The sequence below is a fragment of the Lepisma saccharinum genome, chromosome 13, assembly GCF_977018435.1.
Source record: "Lepisma saccharinum chromosome 13, izLepSacc3.1, whole genome shotgun sequence".
NCBI classification, from domain to species: domain Eukaryota; kingdom Metazoa; phylum Arthropoda; class Insecta; order Zygentoma; family Lepismatidae; genus Lepisma; species Lepisma saccharinum.
The window spans coordinates 78,699,063-78,718,263 of NC_139241.1; the positions used below are offsets into that span (position 1 = coordinate 78,699,063).

Consider the following 19,201-nt stretch of genomic DNA (forward strand, 5'->3'; position numbering starts at 1 on the left):
AGGGTTATTTCAGTCAAAAATTTACACTATATATTCCACACAGCAGTTCAAATTAAGAAACTGTTTAAATGCATTTCAAGTTTGTACTGTACTGTTTGGCAGTCTCTGAATAAGTAGCACTAATTGCGGTTGCACATCACAACAAGGTATTTCTTCAGGTGATCAACCGACAAGTTATGTCTGCGATCGGACTACACATTTTTTAGAATTGAAAAAGATCTTTCAACCTCCACAGATGTTGCGGGAGCATACTTAAAGCATGCGAGAACATGTGGATCTAACTCAGTTTGTATATTTTCACCTTTCAGAACTTGTTGAATTGCCCTTAATTTGTCCAAGTCCTTATTAGCTTCAATAACTCGCTAACTGTTATTTTTAAATTTCTTGGAAGCATGGGAAACTAATCCTGGGAACATCAAATTGTATGCATCGAGTTCAGTCATGTCCCAATTTTAAAGAAAATACCTAAAAATAGGCAATATCTGACATTTATGAAATAATATAGGCAATATCGTATGAAATAGGTAAAATTAAATTGACTTTAAATGAATCTAATCCCTCCCCCCTGGCCTTCGCAACATTCGTTTTCATCATATCTCTAACAGGAAAGAATAGGCATTTTGCCTAACATCCGGTCTCTAGTTATAAGGTTGTACTTTTGTGGTCATGTCGCTCCATTTTTCTTTCTTTTGTTACAAATTAAACATGGCCGCTCCACTGGCAGTATGCACCAAGGAAGAACAGAGATCAGTGATCCGATTTCTCTGGTCTGAAGGTGTGTCAGGGGTTGAAATTCATCACAGCCTTTCAGTACAATACAGGAACAGTGCTTTACCACGTAGAATTGTGTATAAGTTGATCTGGAGGTTTAAAAATGTCTGGACAAGCGTGAAACACGAAGTGGGAGTATGCCCATCAACCTCCACCACTGATAGGAAGATTCAACAAGCTTGAGAGATGATTCTGATACCGATGATCACCCATCATCCAAAGAGAGTATTCTGACATCATCAGATGTACTGAAAGGCTGTGATGAATTTCAACCTCTGACACACTTTCAGACCAAAGAAATTGGATCACTGATCGCTGTTCTTCCTTGGTGCTACCACGACCTTTTTACCTCGGCTTTCTGAAAGATGCGATCGGGATTGTATTCAAATTTAAAAATAATAAAGAAAATATTTTCAAGCTTTTACATGATAAAATACAAGATCAATTTTATATATTTTCCGTGATGTTAAATTACTGACACAAGTATGTATTCACCTTTAGTACTCAAAGAAAATTACCCAAAATCGAGTATTAATGCACTGTATATTTAAACAAAATTGAACGATGAATTAGACAAGTTCACACATAAATTCTGTACATTCTTTAGTAAATATTTGTACAATAAAGCATAAATATTGCTTTACATCAACCTTTTGGCATATTTCAGGTTTATCTTTACTTTTATTACTTCAAGTCAAATTGTTTCTAAGAAGAATTGCTTCCGATCTTTCGCAGATTTGTACGTCGTAATTCGGCAAGAAATGTTCGATAATCAATCGGCGAAAACCAAGACAAATTATGTAAATAATATGTTCAATTCACTTTCCACATCCCAATTAAGCACTTTTTGTACATTTACGATATAGGCCTTTCATTTAAAGTATCTACATGCATGTATAATATTTATTCGTAGATTCCTTATAAAATGAAGATGGCTGCCATTTTATGTGATTCCAGCCGGTCACCAAATATATGTCCTTTGGACCTTTTACGCCTTTAGCGATGAAGTTTCAACTTTTAAAAGTAAACATAATACTTATCTGCGCTGATATGCTTTAAAATATCGACGGATCTTCCCTTTTAATCAAATTCTTCAAATTTCACTTTCCGAAACATTTTGTGACGTCTCGTCAGTCCCAGATGATCTTAAAGATGAAACAGTGTATGCAAACTCTCACTGTTACCACTTTTTTCACAGAATACAAACTCGCGGATACATTTCAAGTTACAAATTTTGAATTGTACAAATATCATGCATAAAAATGCTTGTAAAATAATTTAAATACAATACAATAGACGTTACAATATTCAATTACATGATTATGTATTTTATTTTCACCTTTTTCAGTTATTTTTAGTTTTACAATTTCGGTGGGAAAAAGGTTATTTATGCGCAACTTAGATTTTTCCCTTAATCTGAGTTGGCTATGTTTCACAAGTTTAGGATTACTTCCAAGTTTAGGATTACTCTTCATGGCGCTACTTTTTAGCAAATCGTAAGTTTTTATCGAAAATCAACCAAAATTAATTTTTAATGGTTAGTACATGCTAATAATACATTTTAAATACATGTTTGCGCCCATATACTAATGAAAGAGCAAATAAAAGCCATTGAAACCAAACATATTTGTGATTATGCATAATCTAGCAATTTTCGTGATACTTCACTAACCCAAATTACATCGCTGATTTATTAAAATGTTTTATATGTATGAAGTTTACATAGTATCTCAGTTATAACAAAGCCAAAATAAGGTAAACTAATTTTCCACTAATGTAAAGCACCAAATACGACCTCAAATCGTAAATTTCAAGTAATAAAATTATTTTATTTTTCACATTATGATGGTACTCATTCTGATACCGTCATACTGGCGCCCAATGGGCTTACCCACGCCAAACTATAAATTACAATTTTCTAAACTTATAACATCATACGAGATCAAGGTAAGATCTGTTATTACCAAGAAAATACAAAAAATTGGTAAAAGAACATAGTAACCATACAAGACAATTCAACATTTGGTAAGAAACAAAATTATCTCATAGTGTGTGTATTGTTGTGTTGCTATAATTATCATGTCTCTATTTTGGTAAACCTGAGAGTGCCTTAAGCAAACTTCTCTCTGTGTCACAAGTTAGTATGATGTGTGGTGTTTCTATAACAATATTAGTGTGTATGTAAATAAACTTCTTCATGCATCGCCAGTTAATGTAGGGTGCATACTTGTAATACATCATAAAACAGACAAGGGAGATCTTGTACATAGAACCATACTATTAAATCGACTGAGAATACACTGACCTTATCTCTTAATGAGATATTCAGAAAGCAAAAGTATAAGTGTTACTCTAATGACACAAATTGGTTAAACCTTAAAAGGATACAACTAAAGTACTTTTTTATCAACGAGTAACTCTTAAAACTCTTCAGAACCAAACTGTCCTTGAAGACCATGGTAATAAATTGTATTAATGCATTTTAAATATGAAGCACAAACTTCAAATGTAAGGTGAAGTTTAATAACATGACGAATATTAAATGTCAAATGACAAACAAAAGCAAAGATTAATACGTTATCACATTTGTAGCTACATGATTGCTAGTAGAGTGAGCTACAAAAAATTATACATTTACACTATGGTTAAATGAATGCAAAACATGAAATTATTATAAGCTATTGTTTATTTGTGACAATACTCACAAACTTCACCATTTACAACATGGTTACTGCTCATTACATATTAACAAACAAAAGACACAATATTAAAATAAACAACTTGCAAAGTTATCATATCACAAGTTTACTTGTTTACTATGTAACATACATGTACACTAAATATTTAAATTATATTTGACTCAACACTACCAACATATGTGTTTCATTTATCATCTTTGTTATTATGAACGAAAACATTGTTGAGAGGAAATTCACACTGCTGTGGACGTGAGAAAACTTTCAATTGAAATTTTAAACCAGTATTTTAGAGTATACTTAATGTTAAAACTGTATGCACTACTATGTGAAGGAACTTCACCATTTGCCAGATGTGAATGTTACTAATTTAAGCAATCAACACATCAAAGAGCCAGGAACTATCAAGTATCAGAAAAATTTCTTGGATTCAATCTTAACGTATCAATAATACTCGTTTGCCCAGTACCAATAATGTGTTACTCAACTATCCCAACCATACAAAAAGATATTGCTTTAGTAAGGTTTCATCTTGTGAAGAAAACGTACCATCCCAAATTCTATGCTAATAAAACATATTCACGTTCTTAAAATTCACATTATCTCACTTTTCACATTAAGTTTCTTGAGTGGCACTATAGGACTTACTTATTGCCTTTTTACGTGAACCTACCCCAAGTTTTCATACTCTATGGCATGTCAGCATGTGCAAGAAGCTCGGATCAACTCATGGATCACTTTGCTTACCTTTTGCAACATGATGTGAGTATTTGATTCAGTTTATGAAATCAAATTACTCAAAATAATTCACATTAAAATTAGCATTTGGATTTTTGGTACCATTCCCTGGGTGTCATAGTATAAAACTTGAGTAACTTGTTATTTGGACAAAAATATGTGAAACTGTATTCCAAGATAGTTCAACCAACAATTATTACTAAAATGTGACATTGATGCACTTAATTGTCTTACATTTTAATAAGTATCTCACTGTCCATGAGGTAAACCCTAACAACAAATTCAAAATTATTACTCTAATAAAAATGTATTTAAAGTACGACCATTTATAGGCCAACCATTAAAAAAATATGGAATAACTATAAGAGTTACTTAACACATTAATATTTTATACGAGGTGTACTACCAATTTTAGGCCAACCTCATTAATGGTAAGTTTGTTTCAAGAACAAACTGTGCACACATCTGTAATGACAGATGAAGAAAAATCACTTTTTTCTTGCATTGTTTGATCAAGTATATGTTGCACCACATCTTTATGTGTGCTACCTGCATCTAGCAAAGTGTTCAACCAAGAAATTTTCTTGTCCTTGGAACATTTCCACAATTTTACATGTTCAATAGCAATGTTTTCCTGAAGAATCCCATCACTGCAACATAGGGCAGATATACGAGAGTCACCAAAGTTTTTTATACATAAGTATGGACCTTCATACAGAAAACAATATTTTTTAATTGGATTATCATCCATATCTCTTTGTCTATTTCGAATAAAAACAAGATTTCCAGAAGAAATTGATATTTTATCTAGTTGCTTACAATTCAACTTGTTTAACTTATTAGATCTAGCTGCATGACTTTTAATTTGAGCCATAAGCAGTTTGTCATTCCATGACTGAGGTGTACTATCATCATACATGACATTTCCTACTTGTAGGTTAGGTTCTTTATTTAACCTTAATTCTATTGGAGCGAAACCAGTTTGTGAAGAGATAGCATTGTTTAACCAATGCAAAGCCATGGATACTTGCTGGGGCCATTTAGCATGGTTATCGATGCACAATACTCTCATTAAACGGTTAAGTTCCGAATGATACCGTTCAACCATGTTGGATGAAGGGTGGTAAGGTGGAGTAAACATAAGTTTGACACCATATTCTTTCATTTTAGTATTAAAAAGACATGAACGAAACTGTGGTCCATTATCCAAAATTATTTTTTCTGGAATACCCAGATGTACAAAATATACATGACACAATTTGTTCAGTACCGTGACAGCATTACAGTTTGTCACTGGATATGCCACTAAATACCTGGATGCTGCATCCAATATAGTAAATAAGAAGCGTTCACGTTTAGGACCCATGGTGAATGGACCTTGTAAATCAATGAACAATATTTTCCCAGGCTTGTCGGTTATGTGTACTTTGGCTAAATGTTTAGACGGATGCTTGTTCGGTTTAGTACGAATGCATAAATCACAGTCTGCTACATATTGTTGTACATCTTTCTTCATACCTTTCCATTGGAAGTATCTATATATCTGAGAAAGTGTACGACTAGCACCAAAGTGTCCCGATAAGTCATGAAATTTATTCAAAATTGAACCTACTAATGTAGTTGGAACACAAATTCTAATCTTTTGCACATTATGAAAGTCTCTAACACACAAAATATTGTCTCTAAGAAGATAACGTTGACTCCAAGTCCTACTTCTTGGATTATCATTAAGAATTGAAGAGTGCAAAATATATTGCCTAATTTCCTTCAATTCATCATCTTTTTCTTGAGCAATTATCAAATCATCTATATTAATGAAAGATTCTAATATTTCTTTAAATTGCAAAGAATTTACATGATACAAGAGATCTTCTTGCGTCGGAAATGTCCTACTTAGAACATCAGCAATTATATTTTCCGACCCTTTACAGTATTGTACTTGGAAGGAGTACTGTTGTAATTGTACAAACCAACGAGTTAAACGTGCATTCCAGGTGTGCGCCGTTTCTAACCAGGTAAGTGCTTTATGGTCAGTTATAATAATGAAATGTCTGCCTTTTAACAGAGAATAAAACTTATCAATAGTAAACAATATGGCTAAAACCTCTAATTCTGTAGAAGTGTATGATTTTTCATAACTTCTGAGCAATCTGCTCACGAAACCGAGAGGTTTGATGTTACCATCAATCAGCTGATAGCAGTATCCTGCAACACCTATTATTGATGCATCAGTTTGTACATAAAAAGTGTGTAAAAAGTTAGGAAAAGATAAAAGTACTTGTTCACTAACTTTATCTTTTAATGTTTTAAAAGCTGTAGAAGCTTGGTCATTCCATTGCCATTTCTTACCGGCCTTCAACAAGTCATACATAGGTTGTGCTATGATGGCATAATTTTTTATGTATTTGCTCAACCAATTAAAACAACCTAAGATTTTTTGCAGTTGCTTAACTGAATTGGGCACAGGCAAATTCATTATGGAATTAACATACTTAGGATCTTTCTTATAACCCTGCGAAGTAATAATGTGACCCAAAAATTTAATTTCTGATCTACAAAACTCACATTTTTCAAGTTTCAATGTCATGCCTGCTTGCTTCAATTTTTCAAGAACTGTTCTTACATGCATTATGTGAGATGCAAAATCTTGAGACTTTATGATAACATCGTCAACATAAACTACAACGAAATCTCTACAGTCCTTAAGCACACGATTTAAAGCATCGACGAATACTGCTGTACCATTTACTGAACCAAATACAACTCTTTTAAAATGATATAGGATACCCTCGAACATAAACGCAGTATACTTTCTGCTGTCAGGATGTAGATTTATTTGCCAAAAAGCATTCAAAAGATCCACTGAAGTGAAGTATTTACAATTTTGGAATTCTACCAATAAGTCTTGTATTTTTATGGGATGTACTTGAATAAGCTTAACCTGCTGGTTTACTCTTTTGAGATCAACACATAAACGTATGCCCCCTCCAGATTTAGGAACTACTAAAAGTGGAGACAGATATTCTGAATTAGACAACTCAATAACATCCCAATCAAGCATGATTTTTATTTGTTCACGTACTTGATCTCTATAAGCAAAAGGTATAGGATAATTTTTGCCTACAATAGGTAGATCTGTATCTAAAACCATTTTGTGAACGTAATCGTTACACAAACCAGGCTTATTAGAAAATATTTCTTGATATTCGAGTAGCAACTCTATGAACAATGTTTTTTGTTCGTTTGTTAGCAAATCAGCCCTATTCATACAATCTTTAAACTTAATGGATTTTTCCTCAAAGCCATTATATTTATTGACATGAGAACATTCAAAATAACATAAATTTTTACCATCTTCCATTATTGGCATGAAGCGCGCGAAAGTGCGTTCTTCATCGGAGCCACATGTTATTGTTTGATCTTTAAAATTTAATGATGCCTGAAGTGCATATAACACATCTAATCCCAAAATGATATCCACTTGTAAATTGTGAACCACCAAAAACTGAACGTAACATTGTAAATTACTTATTTGAATGATCAGTTTAACCATACCTAATACCTTGGTTTTCTTATTACCAGAAAAATCTACTAATCTCACATTATCTGCAGGTGTGAGTCTGGGTCTACTGGCCTTAATATTAATTTCTTTCCAAACAGTATTAGAAAGCAGACTAATTTCCGCGCCAGTGTCACAGAGAGCAGTATAAAAATTTATCAAAAATTAGAACTTTTAATTTTGCAGTAAGTGTGTTACTGCCGAGAGCATTAATTGGTGTTGGAATTTCTTTTGATTCATATTCATCACTGTTATGAAATTCTTCCCATTTACCTAGATTAATGTTATCAGTAGTGGGATTATTAACTTGACCTTCATCACCCACTTTAAAACAAAGGTCGCTTGTTAGTTTTCCCGTAAGGACAAAACGTTATCCTCATCGGGATAACTATCAATGCTGTTTGCATCCCTAAAATGACTAACATTGACATTGTGCACAGTAGCTTGCACTTTTACATCTCTACTCACTTTATCACTTGATGTACAAGGTGTATTACCAAAACCCATACTATACATAAATTGTTTAACCTTAGTCATTCCTGCATAATTCCAATGTATCATATCTACTCTACCTCTGGAAGGGTGACCAAGGAATTTCTGGAATAATGAGCTATCTATGTGGTCATTCTCCAAGAAGAATAAAGGTGCTATATTGTATACTTTTACATTAAACTCGTCGTGTAGTGACATCAAATACAGATTGAAATTATTCCATGTCTGCCACAATTGTTCATGAGGAGATGACATATATTTAGGAAGAGGTGGCAAACATAGTATCGTAATTTCAGCACATTTAGATTTCAATGAATTCAAGAGTTTGCTGAAAGACATTTGCATTTGTTCGAAGTTGCGTTTCCTAATTAAATCATTGGTACCTATCATGACCAATATTTTGTCTGAGAGTTTCTTAGCATTTGATACACGCCTATGCAGATCATCAATGGTCTGTCCCGAGACACACAAACCTATGAATCTGGAAGCAGATTCATTCATATTCCATTTGTAACCCAAAATACTGTTGGCATACCTAACTAACATACTGTCACCAAGTAATTGATGATCTCCTAACTTAGGAAAGAATTCACTTAAATCACTCTGATGATTATTTTTTACTTCACTTGAGCGTGCATTATACTGAGATTTGGTAAAAGGAGGATTTTCAACCGCTTTGATGCTCAAGACACCTCCTGTATCAGGAGCATCTAAGAGTTTTCCTGCCTTGAACCCAAATTCACATTTCTAGAAATCTGATCATTTCTTACCCATGTCCTACCATTAGCATAGGATTTACAAGCAGATCCCACATTGTTATTACACTTTAAATTTCTTAACCCATTTCTGTTAGACATACTTCGGTCACTTTGCTCCTTAAACATAGACACATTAGCTACTTTAGATTTATTCTTTTGGTTACCATAAGACTTACTAGAATCCATATACCTTATTGGATTATTTTTTAAAGACTGAAAATTCTCTATCGCTTGCAATGTTTGCCTCAGTGTATGAATATTATTCACCACCAAGTGTTCACTTATTTTATAAGGTAACAACGAAGATAACTGAGCAATAAGATGTGCTTCATCAGCATGTGGTTGTATAGATTTCAATTTTTTGTAATTCTTATTCGCAAACTGCAATAAGTTCTCCTTGCTGTCTTTGTCATAAGGTGAATTTAGAACTTTAGTTAAATTTACAGATTTCCACCTATCGTTTTGATAATGGGATAAGAAATCTGCCTTAAACTCAGCATAAGTCTTAAACTTTAATTTATTTTCAATGTACCAGGTACGCGCACAATCTGTGAGTAATTTAGGTAAATAATTCAAATATTCACTCTCATGAATATTGTAAATTTCCAGGTATTCCTCTACCTTTTCTAAAAATTCTGATGGTATTATATCTGAAGAAACACCATCGAAATGAGGAAAGTGCCTCAAATCTTGCGGCTTAATTACTGGCTTATACCTAACCTTAAACGTCTCATTCGACGGATCAACTTCCGAAAGTTTAACGTTTGAAACATTAGTCGGAGTAGTTATGTGAGGAGTATTGCTTACATTCTGTCCAACCCTACTAGTTAACCTGTCATGCTTTAACTTATTACTCTTATTAGCTAGTCTAGTATTACAATACGGACCATATTCTACACATGTACTATCATGAATTGAGTTGATGCTGCAATCAGTTTCTGTGTCAGAAACTGCACCCGAAAGGTGTCTACATTTACTGTAGTCATGCTGAACGTAACCATCATCAGGTCGAGTAACAACTTTATGGCTTTCATGTTTTATATCAGCCTGCCTATCATTAAGCTCACGAAAAACATCTTGCTTTAAATTCAGATTTTCATTCTTCGATGTCAAATTTGTTCTAACCGTAACAGGAGTCAGTACATCATTGACCATGGTTGTTAAACTTGACTCAATCAGAGACATAGCCTTTCTAATGTTGACATTTAAATGAGTAACTGCACCATCGTTTACCATGTCACTTTTTGGAGCAAACTTAACATATTGTACATTTTTACCTTCTTCACTATCATTATTTACGTCAGGTGTAAGTTTGGATGACTGACTGACGTGTTTCACGACATCTGATTCGTAATCAACATCACACTTGTCATAGCGATCACCCTTAACTGTCATATTCATTAACGGTTTTTTGAACTGTAATTGATCTATTGCACTATGAACCTGACCTAAATTTTTACTAACTTTACACAAAGACATTGCATTCTCTTCACAAGCTTGGTAACATTTCTCTAGCTTCTTGTCAAATTGTCTTGACAGATCGTCTATCACACTCTCGATTTTATTATCAACATCTTCCGCTAACGATACCAATTCAACGTTTACTTTTGTGTCAAGCGTATGCAAATCTTTCTCTACTTTTTCATACCTAAGCATGCATTCGTTTCTAAATTGACCTATGTCAATTTTAAGATCTTTGAACTCCTTGGTATGAGCTTTGTTTGCTTCTGTTAATGCATGCAAAGCTGCGTCCACCTTTTTGTTTTGATCTGCTTGCACCTGCAAAGCAGTCTTAATATCACTATTTTGTTCTGCTTGCACTTGTAAAGCAGAGTCAATTTTACTATTTTGTAACTGCAAAGCAGTGTCTAATTTACTATTTTGTTCTGCTTGCACTTTATTTTGTGCATTAATTAACCCCACAATGTCCGCCAGTGTGATAATACTCTCAACAGTTTCAGTCATTGTTAATGTGTTTAAACTAATTAACAAAACAAATACAGAAATCTACTACTTAAATAATTGACTCCTTATTAGTCAAGAAACAATATGAGCTTCAGTTATTTTAATAGTAACTGAGACTAAACTTGAGTCTCATAATCTATCTACCTCGACCTTTTTACCTCGGCTTTCTGAAAGATGCGATCGGGATTGTATTCAAATTTAAAAATAATAAAGAAAATATTTTCAAGCTTTTACATGATAAAATACAAGATCAATTTTATATATTTTCCGTGATGTTAAATTACTGACACAAGTATGTATTCACCTTTAGTACTCAAAGAAAATTACCCAAAATCGAGTATTAATGCACTGTATATTTAAACAAAATTGAACGATGAATTAGACAAGTTCACACATAAATTCTGTACATTCTTTAGTAAATATTTGTACAATAAAGCATAAATATTGCTTTACATCAACCTTTTGGCATATTTCAGGTTTATCTTTACTTTTATTACTTCAAGTCAAATTGTTTCTAAGAAGAATTGCTTCCGATCTTTCGCAGATTTGTACGTCGTAATTCGGCAAGAAATGTTCGATAATCAATCGGCGAAAACCAAGACAAATTATGTAAATAATATGTTCAATTCACTTTCCACATCCCAATTAAGCACTTTTTGTACATTTACGATATAGGCCTTTCATTTAAAGTATCTACATGCATGTATAATATTTATTCGTAGATTCCTTATAAAATGAAGATGGCTGCCATTTTATGTGATTCCAGCCGGTCACCAAATATATGTCCTTTGGACCTTTTACGCCTTTAGCGATGAAGTTTCAACTTTTAAAAGTAAACATAATACTTATCTGCGCTGATATGCTTTAAAATATCGACGGATCTTCCCTTTTAATCAAATTCTTCAAATTTCACTTTCCGAAACATTTTGTGACGTCTCGTCAGTCCCAGATGATCTTAAAGATGAAACAGTGTATGCAAACTCTCACTGTTACCACTTTTTTCACAGAATACAAACTCGCGGATACATTTCAAGTTACAAATTTTGAATTGTACAAATATCATGCATAAAAATGCTTGTAAAATAATTTAAATACAATACAATAGACGTTACAATATTCAATTACATGATTATGTATTTTATTTTCACCTTTTTCAGTTATTTTTAGTTTTACAATTTCGGTGGGAAAAAGGTTATTTATGCGCAACTTAGATTTTTCCCTTAATCTGAGTTGGCTATGTTTCACAAGTTTAGGATTACTTCCAAGTTTAGGATTACTCTTCATGGCGCTACTTTTTAGCAAATCGTAAGTTTTTATCGAAAATCAACCAAAATTAATTTTTAATGGTTAGTACATGCTAATAATACATTTTAAATACATGTTTGCGCCCATATACTAATGAAAGAGCAAATAAAAGCCATTGAAACCAAACATATTTGTGATTATGCATAATCTAGCAATTTTCGTGATACTTCACTAACCCAAATTACATCGCTGATTTATTAAAATGTTTTATATGTATGAAGTTTACATAGTATCTCAGTTATAACAAAGCCAAAATAAGGTAAACTAATTTTCCACTAATGTAAAGCACCAAATACGACCTCAAATCGTAAATTTCAAGTAATAAAATTATTTTATTTTTCACATTATGATGGTACTCATTCTGATACCGTCATAGTGCATACTGCCAGTGGAGCCGCCATGTTTAATCTGGAACAAAAGAGAGAAAACTGGAGCGATTAAGATCAGACCTCGGCCACATGACCACAAAAGTACAACCTTATAGCACACAAGCGCTGAAGGCAGTGTGGCCAACCTGAGAAAAGTTGACGAAAGTGCATATACTTTTTGACTTACCCTCGTAGAATTTACTTTCTAAATAGCCCTGTAAGTACATTTGAAAATCAACACAAGTGATACCTGGCAAGCTGGCCTGGAATTGAGTGCAGTAACTATGAACTTACATGGCACATAATTTGAATTGAGAAGATTCATTTCTCCATTCACAGCGAGAAAAAGATCACAAAATTGTCTCAAAAGCAGAGGAAGAAATTAGCAGCCGAGCAAGATCAGCAGGAGAATACAAATGCAGTGGTGCAGTCTAAATCAGCATGGGGTAACATTTCCCAGAGCCCCATCCTCTCGGTGGGAGACATCATGAAGAAGGAAGCTTGGGATGCCAGGAGAAGCTCTCCGGTGCCTCGAGAGATCAGTCGACAGCCCAGGTAAGATGCACTGGTTAGCATGGCCGTATTTAGAGGTTTTTTTTTTAGGGTTCAACCCCCCCCCCCCCCCCGAAACTTCTGACATATTGGATGAATGGAAGTTTAGAAATCAAAATTTGACACATTTAAAAAAATTATTTGCAGTTTCACAAAAATACAACAGCGAGACAATTCTGAAATGATCGAGCTAGAATTTTCAAACATTTTGAATTCTTCAATTTGAGCGAAACGGGTTTAATTATCAGAATCGCAGCCCACCCGCGACCCCTTCATTTTCACTTCTGTTGTCCTCTTTCCAGTGCTGTTCCTATATCAGACTGAAAGTTCCCTTGTGATTGTCCCAAAATTTCCGTTCCAACTTTTAAATTTCCTGTTCGATAAGGGTTTAAAAACCCCTTTATAAGAGTTCAAACCTATTATATCCAGCTTCGTAGCGCATTACATTCACTACTCTTCACCCAGTGGTCGATATAGTACATACATTTAACCTATATGCGGTCCTATAAAGGACATACTTGTAAAGTGAGTAGTGGTTGTATATAATGTTGTTTGGTAAATATAGGAACAATATGAGCGTCGGAAAGTGGGATCGAACTGGTCCATAGAACCCCCTCGCCCCGAATTGACATCGTTTATTGCAAGTTACAAAATAGCAGAACGTTTTTTAGTTTTATTGTTAATAACGAAAATAATGTCCAGTTAGTATTCGAACAGAATAACCAAAGAAAAATGACGTTAGATCGAAAAATTGAGGTTACAATACAGGCACCATGTTATGTTTTACCATTTAATCCAAAGAATAACTGGTTCCACAGTTTTCAAAAATCCAAAAATTAAGTTCTATGTGAATGGTCAAACAACACAAACTTTATGACTAAAATTTCTCTTACTTTTAAAGCTTTTCCTTGAGGTACCTAAAACTTAATAGCAAAATATAATAACTGTGCATCTCAGTACACACTGCATGAAACGTAAAAATAATAATAAAAACATTTGTGCTGCATATTCACACTTCTGATGGATAGAGTAGAAAAGTCTCCTCAAGGATATAAGGACAGTAATAATAATAATAATAATAATAATAATAATAATAATACGTTTGTATCAATTAGTTATTTATAATGAAATTTTAATTATTATTAATTAATAATTATTATTGTTATGGGAACAATTATGAGTGACCCCCCCCCCCCCCCCCGAAACCTTTTCCTGCCTATGGCCATGCTGGTTAGATACTACGTACGCAATGAAGACTATTTCTGATATATCCATATGGGTTGAAAATTGCATATCGGAAACAGTAAAAAAAGAGATATTTAAACTGATTCAGATATTCAGTATTTTCCTTTCAAAATTTTGATCGTACAGAAAAGCATTTAGTAACTTTTATTTACCGTGAACCCCCCTTTAAATATATTTTATTGTTGTGGATCCCTTCAGGAACAAACTCAAGATTTAAGTCCTAAAGTGAATCAAATATTTATTATAAGTTGCTTATCAAGTGTTTTTTGTACAATATTTTACATTATACAGGGTGTCCAAAAGTCAGAGGATTTACTTTTTCTGGAAAAGTCATAGAAATGTTGGGGCAATTTACTGTGTTTTTGGAAAAATTAACATTTTTATCGTAGTGCATTCAAGTAGGCTTTTGAGCAAGGAAAATAATGACAAGCAAGGAACTTTTAAATCTGTTGAGGACAAATTATAGTTTGGAAAGGAGGTCATGTTTTGATGTAGAAATAAATATACTACAATAATTCCATATTGGTATTTTGTCATTTATTCAAAAATATTGTGATTTTCATCCAGACATATTCATGTACACTAATTGCCCTAATGAATTGGTTTGGTTAACGTGGGAAAGCCAGGTTTTTTGTTGTTTTTTTCAAAATTGTAGACACCCTGTTTCAATACTTACATTTTATTGTAATAATAATAATGATAATGTAATGCCAAACACTCAATGATGGTTTAATATTGAAATTAAAAATTTCACCTTGAAAACCTGAAATTATTATCTTTGTCTTAGAGTAGCCACTCTGACAAACCATTTTTATTCTTACCATGCTGAAAATGGCATTGTGTTTTTAGTAAATAACAATTAGACTCAGTTAGCTCCAATTTGTATATATCAGGGAGTACATCAAAGTGGGTAATTCATTTAGACCACAATAGTCTCATTGTGAAATGTTTTTTGGGAAAGTTTGTTGCCTGAATGAACATGAATTTCAGCTTGCAATTTTTAAAATAACATGAAGAATCTCAGGTTTTAATGTGATTTTTAATGTTATTGTGCTTTTGCAGTTCTGGTTCCATGACTGGACCCATGAGCCAGAGTCCAATAGAGATTCCATCAAACCCTTGGATGGGAGTTGGCTCGCTGTCACCAACATCACCCACTCAGATGAATTTCAGTGATATTGTTGCTGATGAGAAGAAACAGAGAGACAACCTAAGGAAGGTGAAGGCAAAGCCTTTGGAATATACTCAGGTATGTTGTTCCAATGTTAGCACATTCCCACCTTCAAGCAACCATGGTTGTTTTAAAAGTAGGTGCTTGTATTTGCCCGTAAACGACTAAGGTTGTTTAGCTGCGGTGTCCGTTTTTCAGATTTTTTGGCATTTTCTCTCCGTGTATTGATTGAGGAATGATAAGAGGTGCACCACATGAGTTTGGGGGAAAGGCCGATAGAGTACCCGAGAACATGTCCGGGGTGCCAAATTATTGAGGGCTCCAGTGGATCTGGATCTTCGGAGGACCAATGGGAGAGGGGGGGGGGTCATCAATAAGAGACACCAGCAGGAACCCTCATAGAGTTTGGGTTCCTCTTGGCCGAGCTGATAAAAACTCTTCTCTCCCTATCCTGGTCAAGATCAATCCAATTTTTTACATCCTACCAATTTCCTTTAGGTCCATCTCAACCTTATTTCTCCATCTTCGTCTTGGCCTTACAACAGGTCTCTTAACATCAGGTTTCCCAAACAAAATCCTGTAAACTCTTCTTTCCTCTCCCATCCGTGCTACCTGGCCTGCCTGCCTGTCTTCTTTAATTACTCTAATAATATCTGGATATGAATACAAAGTGTGCAATTATAAATTATGTAACCTTCTCCACTCACCTGTCTCCTCATTCCTTTAAGGTCCAAATATTTTTCTAAGGATCTTATTTTCAAATACTCTTAATTTATATTCCTCTTTTAATGTAAGGGTCCAAGTTTCGCATCCATATGATACTACAGGCAAAATTACTGTTTTGTATATTTTAACTTTTAGTTTCTTAGATATTAAACGAGAAGACAAAAGTTTATGAAGAGAAAAGTAACGTGCATTTCCTGAATTAAGTCTGCTTTTTATTTCCTATTTAATATTATTTTCATGTGTTAGTATTACTCCTAAGTACCCAAATTTGGAAACTGATTAAAACGATTTTCATAATTGGGAGAAGAGAGACGCAGTGGTAGATAAATATGGAGAAACTAGTACTCACTTTATCCACGAAACTGTTTTCTTCTTCTTTGTTCTATTTATTTCAGTGGCCACTGCCACCATCCTCGTTGGAACTTGTTGTACTGTTGCTTGGCGTGCTTCTATTGTGACCAAAAAGTTCCACACACGCACATTGTAGACATTGCAGCTTCAAATACAAAAAGTCCAGTCAAGTCAGCTGTAATTGTTTCTGTGTAAACATTATTGTGGGACACTCTGTATGTGCAAATATATGAGATTTACTGTATCTGTTTTTTGTATCTTGTAGATGGAGGATAGAGCAATGGAGGCTCTTTTGCAATTTTACAATGCGGCAAATGCTACCGAGGAACGTATCACTGTGCAGCGTATTCTACAAGGAATGATTGCTACACCTGTCTGGATAACATCACATCATTAACAACTCTCTGATAAGGTTCTAATTTTTGTGTCACTGTGAAATCACTGTATTTTTGTTGTCCACTCCTATAGTCTGTGTATTTTTTGGTAAAAAAAATTGAAGTCTTATTAATATGCACATTAGAAATTGCTGTATTGTACCTGGTCTATATTTGTTGTTATTTTGTGTTTATTCATGGTTTATGGGGTGTTTCTCATTTTTGTTTAGAAGGTATATGGATGTTAATAATTTTATTTCTTTGACTATTTTCGACAATTTAGATTCTTTGTATACAAAGCTCTATTTATTGCAGATGTACTGTCCCTGATGTACTTATTCTTAGTGTAAGGCCTATTAATATAAACAATAATAATTACACTATTGCTTGAGTGAAATAGATGCTCTTTCAAATATTGATTTCCATTCTTAAGAGTGAACAATGGTATGTATTCAAACATTTTTCAAGTTGATTAGTGCTTGTAGGGCTGCTTAATCAAATATAGTGTACTGTGTCTGCATTCTGATAACGTGCATCCTACAGATTCATCTATAATTGTATATTTTCCTGTTTATCGATAGAAGAAGTCAATTAATGTTTGATTTTTTAAAATTCTTACAATATATAGAATGTATTGTTATATCATAGATTTTATTTTTTTTGATCTAGTTAATTAAGTTCTTTGTGCATATCATTTATTTTGTATTAATTCTTGCCACCTCTCCTATGTCAGACATTTATATATTCCTATGTACTGAGAGTCATAACTAGTACGTAGAAGGAAATATATGCTTGGTATATACTGATCTGGAATGTTGGTATTGTAATTAAATACAAGGTAGTCATTATTGATGTTTTGAGATGTATTAGGGTATAATTGTAAATAGTGAATTATATGTTAACTTGATGTTCAAGAATTGATTGTGTTTGACAGCAACAACAACAAGAAAATTGATTTTTTTTTTATTTGTCTTCTTTCTGTTGCTAGCAAAATGCACTCTCTCTTTAGTCTGTAGAAATAATACAATAAAGTTCTTAAAGAAGCTGTATACAAGATTACATTGCAGAGGCTTAAGGTTAGTTATTTTTTAGAAATTGCTGTTAGTAAACAAGCATTGTAATATTTGCAGTGTGACCTTGAATGAATTGCATAATGAGCAATGGTGAAAATTGATTTTTACATCCTTTACATGTGGTGCGGAAAGGGTTGTAATGGGATGTGTGGGACCAAATATTTGTGTTTCCAGGGTACTTTCTGGAAAGTGGTGAATATTGTGCATTTATGGTCTGAGAATATCATCAAATATGCAGTAATGGAATTTCTGAAAAATCATAATAATTTGCACTGCAAGTTCAACTTGATTCTAGTAATAGCTTGTTTTATTTGTTAATCATGCAGGTATGTTTGTCGAATTATCCTAATATGTTCTAGTACTATAAATAAACATGACTCTAATTATAAGTTGAAGAATATAACATAGTTGGTTTTTGCAGAGCTGTCTCTACCATTAGATCAGACACTTGTTGCAGAGCTGTCTCTACCATTAGATCAGACACTTGTCTCTACAAATAATAGTGTGCTTGTATTAGAATTCAATGGTATTGTAACATCAACAGGCTGTTCCCCAATAAATGTTGCGCTAAGATCATATTTTTTGATCTTGTGTGTTTTTATTCTACTTTAATTTATGCACAGTTGCCAAATCTACATTTGTAAATTGTTACAGGCCAAATCTTCACAAACATATAGCTAGTGAGAAAGAAATAGTGGAAAAGTTTAAATTTTTGTGGTTGCAGGCTGCATCTATACCTGTAAATAAAATACTGCAGAAATGGAAGCGAGTGTTCGACCTGCAAAGTTGCAAAGTCCAGATCAAAGATATGAAGGGTTAAGAGCTCAAGTGGCATAACTCCACTTTTCATGGAAAGGGAATTAAATGTAGAACTTAGAACCGTGAAGTATCAACATTTCAGTGCTAGAAGCGAGTAAGTATCTCCTAAGTTTCAAATTCTTACTAATGGAGGCATCACTATGTTTGTTTGTGTGAGAGTTTTTGTTTTAAGTCTAGTTTATACATGGATAGGCTAATCGGGATTAGACCTACAGTTTTAAGTGGGATCTGAATCACT

The 19,201-nt window shown here is 33.5% G+C and overlaps 1 protein-coding gene across 1 annotated transcript in view; it reads left to right on the plus strand.

The window, feature by feature from the left end:
- Positions 1-18,722, plus strand: part of LOC145997451 (inhibitor of Bruton tyrosine kinase) — a 51,574-nt gene extending 32,852 nt beyond the window's left edge. The window contains exons 16-18 of the mRNA XM_083134517.1: positions 12,992-13,207; positions 15,512-15,698; positions 16,963-18,722. Of these exons, the coding sequence (XP_082990643.1) occupies positions 12,992-13,207; positions 15,512-15,698; positions 16,963-17,094 (535 nt within the window). The 3' untranslated portion in view covers positions 17,095-18,722. The remainder of the gene's footprint in view (positions 1-12,991; positions 13,208-15,511; positions 15,699-16,962) is intronic.
- The last annotated feature ends 479 nt before the right edge of the window (positions 18,723-19,201 follow it).